The sequence below is a fragment of the Oncorhynchus gorbuscha genome, linkage group LG20 (assembly GCF_021184085.1).
Source record: "Oncorhynchus gorbuscha isolate QuinsamMale2020 ecotype Even-year linkage group LG20, OgorEven_v1.0, whole genome shotgun sequence".
NCBI lineage: Eukaryota > Metazoa > Chordata > Actinopteri > Salmoniformes > Salmonidae > Oncorhynchus > Oncorhynchus gorbuscha.
In genome coordinates this window covers 19,055,830-19,062,385 of record NC_060192.1, presented here as the reverse complement: position 1 = coordinate 19,062,385, position 6,556 = coordinate 19,055,830, and the positions used below count along the sequence as shown (strand labels likewise).

At 40.4% G+C, this 6,556-nt stretch overlaps 1 protein-coding gene across 2 annotated transcripts in view; it reads right to left on the bottom strand.

Annotated features, from left to right (window-relative positions):
• LOC124006726 (nucleus accumbens-associated protein 2-like) overlaps window positions 1-6,556 on the bottom strand; it is a 54,273-nt gene that overhangs the window by 4,864 nt on the left and 42,853 nt on the right. For both annotated transcript variants that reach the window (XM_046316841.1, XM_046316842.1), the window contains exon 2: window positions 5,402-6,333. In XM_046316841.1, the coding sequence (XP_046172797.1) occupies window positions 5,402-6,248 (847 nt within the window). In that variant the 5' untranslated portion in view covers window positions 6,249-6,333. The remainder of the gene's footprint in view (window positions 1-5,401; window positions 6,334-6,556) is intronic.

Genomic DNA, 6,556 nt, shown 5'->3' with positions numbered 1-6,556 from the left:
GTTCTTAGGGACCTTCAATACTGCAGAAATGTTTTGGTACCCTTCCCCAGATCTGTGCCTCGACACAATCTTGTCTCGGAGATCTACAGACAATTCCTTCTACCTCATGGCTTGGTTTTTGCTCTGACATGCTTTGTCAACTGTAGGACCTTATATGGATAGGTGTGTGCCTTTCCAAATCATGTCCACAGGTGTACTCCAATCAAGTTGTAAAAACATATCAAGGATAATCAATGGAAACAGGATACACCTGAGCTCTATTTCGAGTCTCATATCAAAGGGTCTGAATACTTATGTAAATAAGGTCTTTCTGTTTTTTATTATCGACATTTTCAAAATGTTTGCAATGTATTAAAAATCTGTTTTCACTTTGTCATTATGGGGTATTGTGTGTATATTGATAAAGAAAAATAAATAATTTTATAAATGTTTGAATAAGGCTGCAACGTAACAAAATGTGGAAAAAGTCAAGGGATCTGAATAATTTTCGAATGCAATGTATGTGTGCGTGCGTGTGTGTGCATAAAAGCCTATTTATGCTCGATCCGAAGATGGAGAGTATGATGCAATTGTGGAGCCGCCGGAGGCATGCAGAGGCCAAATTGAGCTCTGTACCGCATTGCCGTGCGCCACCTACATTTTTTAACAATGTGGACGCCTCCGTATAGCACCGCATTGACATGATTGGTTGATGGTAGGTGGTGGCAGGATATCCAGTATAAAAACAAACTCACTTCCTGAACAACTTCCTTCACAACAGCTTTGCTCACAATAAGTTTAAATGCCCTGAAAACTGCAGATGCTATATTGCAGTAAATGCTGTACAGCCTCTGCAGAAGACGGATTGACCATGCAAAGCCTTTTAGTTGTATAATTAATACAGTAACTATAACCTCATATAACATTCTCATAAGTCTACATAAATAAGACTATTTAAAGCCCACCATTAAATGAGCATGACAAGACACAATGCTAATAGTGCACGATGTTCATGATTGATGTTATGAGATGCATTATATGAAATCCCATTTTATGAGGCCACGTGACATTATTTATGACACATTCATGATTTTGTAAAAACAATGTATAGGTCAACCTGGAAGACTGGCATGCACGGCTATCAAAGTGTTATCTGATACAAGAGTACTAACCTGATCCATTCTCCAGCTCACACGCAACACTCAGTAATGTGTTCATTAAAAATTGCCCCTTAAAACCAATTTTATACATGGCTGTTTTTGTATATTTTTGTATATTGCTTAATTTTTGCATGTTTCATGAACAGTGTTGGGGTAATGTGTTATAAAGTGACATGCTACTGTACTCAGGTTATTTCTTTACCACAAAAAGTAATCAAACACAGTAGTTTTTCAATTTAAGTAATCAGTTACTATGTTACTTTTTCAAATAAGTAACTGCTTACTTTTACATTACTTCTATATTTTTCCATATATAGACACACCCTATGTGTTTAAATAAAATCAACTATATGCACTGAGCTTGTATAATACTTTAAGTGTACTGTTTGATGAAATAATTAAGACACATAAATGACTCAAGAGGGAGCCAGAGATCAAGATAACCAGAAGAAAAAACCTGTTCCCAACCGTCCCCCTTCCGCTCCTGCTGGCCTTTGCCTTTTCCACGTGGAGGGCCAATTTACAACTTATCTTACTATTTCTACCGATCTGCGTGCCAGTTATGATTTTCATGAGCACATTTTCAAGGAACAGTTTAATTTCAATTATAATAACGCATTTTTAGATATATTGCAAACTAGGTAAAAATAGCCTACATAAAGCAAACAAACAAAAACAGGTAGAAAATATTTTGATAGAAATAAATATCCTATAAATCACTGGCTACACATGGAGGATTGTTCATGTTCTCCAATCGCATTCATCTCTCTTCTCTACCTCTGTCTTCAACAAACTTGAAACATTGTATCAACTATCAACTGGGTATGGCCTGCAACTGGGTCTAGCAAACTTACAACATTGTATAAATTACTCTGGGTTCTCAGAGTTTCCTGTGCCAGTGAGCTTCAGACAGACACAGCTGTATTTGCGCAAGGGATAAGAAGTCCTCTTTTTTTATGACGTTTACACTGGATCAGAGCATGACATTTTTCCCATTCACACCGAGAGTCGCTGGTTATTGAAAGGGGTAGAGCTGGATAGATTTTTCAAATACATTGAGAAACTATTGTCATTCTTAATGGATGTCAACTGTTCTGCCTGCGGATATGGAATCCTGACCTGTTCGGACGTGCTACCTGTCCCAGACCTATTATTTGACCATGATAAATGACTTAAATGTAATGTAATGTAATTTATGAACATTTGATCATCTTGGCCATGTTCTGTTATAATCTCTACCCGGCACAGCCAGAAGAGGACTGGCCACCCCTCATAGCCTGGTTCCTCTCTAGGTTTCTTCCTAGGTTTTGGCCTTTCTAGGGAGTTTTACCTAGCCAACGTGCTTCAACACCTGCATTGCTTGCTGTTTGGGGTTTTAGACTGAGTTTCTGTACAGCACTTTGAGATATCAGCTGATGTACGAAGGACTATATAAATAAATTTGATTTGATGTAAAAACAGACTTTGTTTACTTGCTGTTTGAGGTGAATAAAAAAAATACTTTGAGAAGCTCCAAAGTGGTGGTGCGTTAAAACAATTAGAAATACTATCATACGTGCCCAAATGAGCACATTTATACTTTTGCGCGCAGGCCAGGTGGTTTAGGTCTACATGTATACGTAATCAGGTGTGTGTCCTTACTTAACAATATGACAGGAGCGCTCCCAACAAAATACAATTAATAAATTGACAACCCATAAATGGAATGAAATAAACCAAAACCTGTTTCTCACAAGTGTAACATAGGTTGTGCGTTCTGCAAACAACGTGTCCACTCCGACAAATGAGAATGACAAAAGACTGGAATAATAATATATTGAATGCATTAACAGAAATGACTGTAACCAAACAAACATTGCAGATTAGAAATGATAGGAATTAATGGTAAATGTACTACTGGTATATGGTGGTATATGTAATGGTGAGTTGCAAGACATTAACAATCAAAGGGCAATTCACACAATTAAGTTATAAAACAATGAATGCGCACAAATTGGCAGGAGAGAGCACATTCTAGAGACAAGCCTGGTGCATTTAAGCCACAATCCCTTCTTCTTGAATCAACATTTTAAATTATACCGAAGACACATTAATACTCTCACTCTTGCCGATATCTGTCGAAGAGTGATGGACTGTACCATCTCCATGGCCTCTGCAATGGATTAGTCCAATGAGACAGGCGCAAATCAGTCACGTTGTCTAGTGTGCCATGAATTTTTTTATTACAATTTTTGACGGCTGAACTAAAAAAATCTCAGTCGAACAACAACCTATCGACCAAAAATGGGGCCCTAGTTGTAACTTAACGGGTTACTTTTAATGCAAGTAATGTTGTAACTTAACGGGTTACTTTTAATGCAAGTAATGTTGTAACTTAACGGGTTACTTTTAATGCAAGTAATGTTGTAACTTAACGGGTTACTTTTAATGCAAGTAATGTTGTAACTTAACGGGTTACTTTTAATGCAAGTAATGTTGTAACTTAACGGGTTACTTTTAATGCAAGTAATGTTGTAACTTAACGGGTTACTTTTAATGCAAGTAATGTTGTAACTAAACGGGTTACTTTTAATGCAAGTAATGTTGTAACTTAACGGGTTACTTTTAATGCAAGTAATGTTGTAACTTAACGGGTTACTTTTAATGCAAGTAATGTTGTAACTTAACGGGTTACTTTTAATGCAAGTAATGTTGTAACTTAACGGGTTACTTTTAATGCAAGTAATGTTGTAACTTAACGGGTTACTTTTAATGCAAGTAATGTTGTAACATTACAAGTTACTTTTAATGCAAGTAATGTTGTAACATTACAAGTTATTTTTAATGCAAGTAATGTTGTAACATAACAAGTTACTTCATGAAGTGAGATGTTGCAAGTGAGCCCTTGCTTTGACATGAAAGGATATTCTCATAACAAGAGGTAGTCAGAGAACTGGGCAGCACATTATTTGATACAGTCCTGTAAAGTATTTGAAACAATTGGCAGTTTGGCAGTCTGGCAGTCTGGCAGTTTGGCAGGTGTTGACATTCATTGTCGGTATTAATTTTGGGCTGCTTTGTACGAGTTCATTTGAAATGGTTAAATACAACTGGCAACTTTACACCAAATGGAACTTATTTTCCCTATGAAGTACTAGAAACCAGGAGGACTATATATGGTAATAATGATGACAGCAGCTAGGCAGTTATGTAAGGGATAAATGCAGACATTCTGTACATTATCTTGGAAATAATGGACAACGTAGTGGAGTTAATTTCTCCATGGTAATGTATAGAACAGAAGAGTGTATCCCGCTTATACCACAGTTACCAAATAAAACAATATTTACCGGTAGAAAACAAACATCTTCATTGATATTTTCATTTTTTATAACAAACATGTCGGAGGATTTGACAGCATAGCACCACTTGCGTCATGACTACCACAGAATTTCATGTTCAGCATTCACCATATTAGGTCATCCCAAAAATATGTCTCTACAAAAACAAATCAATTGCTAGTTAGCTAGCAATGTTTTTCTTTGTTGGACCTGCTTTTACAATGTATCCAATTTTGGGTTTGTGTGGTTGTTGGTTTAGCTTTCTGTAACTTTGTAGCAATGGTCTGCATGTGTAGGTGCATAGTGCATCATGATTGCAAGGTCTCCCAGTATCTTTTCCAACTGTCCCGATATCTTGTCCAACCGTCTCGTTATTTGGTTTTAATGTCCATTCTAGAATGCTCTTCTAGCCAGTCAGAAACGAGTATTCCACAATGCTGTGGTTTAACATGTATTATATGTCATTTCTACCGGTAAATGTGTGCTTAGGCATAGTTTTCTTTGGTAACTGTGGTATATGCGGGATAAACACCTCCGTTCTGCACATTACCTTGGAATAGTGCATCATGATTGCAAGGTTTCCCAGTATCTTTTCCAACTGTCCCGATATCTTGTCCAACCGTCCCGTTATTTGGTTTTAATGTCCATTCTAGAATGCTCTTCTAGCCAGTCAGAAACGAGTATTCAACAATGCTGTGCTATAACATGTATTATATGTTATTTCTACCGGTAAATGTGTGCTTAGGCATTGTTTTCTTTGGTAACTGTGGTATATGTGGGATAAACACCTCCGTTCTGCACATTACCTTGGAATAGTGAACTCTTTATCCCGCATATCAAAGTGAACACCAAGGAAATAACTGGCAGTTAAACAAATGAGTAGCAGTTGTACTAATATACAGTAACAGAGAACTGCATTATTAAGCAACAGTTGATACTTACTTCCGTATGGGTTGGCTGAGCGCCCATAGATCTGACTGTAGGCCTCTTCCGTGATCCCGTCATACGGCTCTTCCTCAAACTCCTCATCCTCATTCTGGTAGGAGGTTGGGCTGTCCGTGGCAGGCAGGCTGGAGGCCCCAGGACTGGACCTCTCTCCCCCTGCCACTGGATAGGGCTGCATCCCGGGGAAGATGGTGGTTCCCCCGGCCCCCGTGTAGAACAATGAGCTTCCCTTGGAGAGCCTCCCTCCCAGCTCAGATGAAGAGGACCCTTTCTTATGGTGACTCAGGCTGGGCAACGGATCGCACCCCTCCATTTTTATCCTCCGCGTGGGCTGCACCAGGGAGGGGGACCAGCCCGGCGGCCCCAGGATGGACGTCCCTGACCCGGCCAGTGTGTTGTTACTGGGGCTCTGGGGCTCTGAGCCTGGTTGCTGCTCCTCCATGGCTGCCGTCTGAGAGTCACAATGGGGCGAGTTGGCCTTAAACATCAGGTCCATGCCCCGCTCCACAATATGCTGGATCTGAAGATACCCGGCGGTGTACATCACCACCAGCTGCTCACTGGCTACCATGGTCAGCTTTCCCGTGTAGCAGAAGGATAATATCAGCTGGAAGCAGGCGGGAGTCACCGACGAGGGCAGCTCAAACTGGCTCTTGGACGAGCTGCTAAACAGGTCTCGGAAGTAGAGGCTGCTGGCGGCTAGTACAGCCCGGTGGGCCTTGAAGGCCTGGCCTTTAACCAGGATGGAGACATCGCAGTACTGACCGAGCAGGCGCTGCTCATTGAGGGAGCCCAGCACCGTGCTGCCGAAGTTGGGGATCTCCAAGTGGAGCAGCTGGGACATGGTGGTGGAGAAAGAGGAGGAGGAGGAGGAGGAGGAGGAAGAGGCTTCAGAGAATCACCACTGACAAGGCCAGAGAAAGGGACATCTGTACAAGGAGAGAAGGAGGGATGGATGAGACAAATTGGAAAACTTGAGAAGAGAGGAGAATAGAGTATGTGAAAAACAGAGAGCAAAAAGAGACGTGAGACAGATAAGTGAAACCGATGTGTGAAACAGAGGGTACAGCGGGAAAGGGAGGAAGAGAGAGGGGGACGTTGGAGAGAGAGCAGAAAGAGACATGTGACAGAAGAATGTGTGTGAAGAGAGAG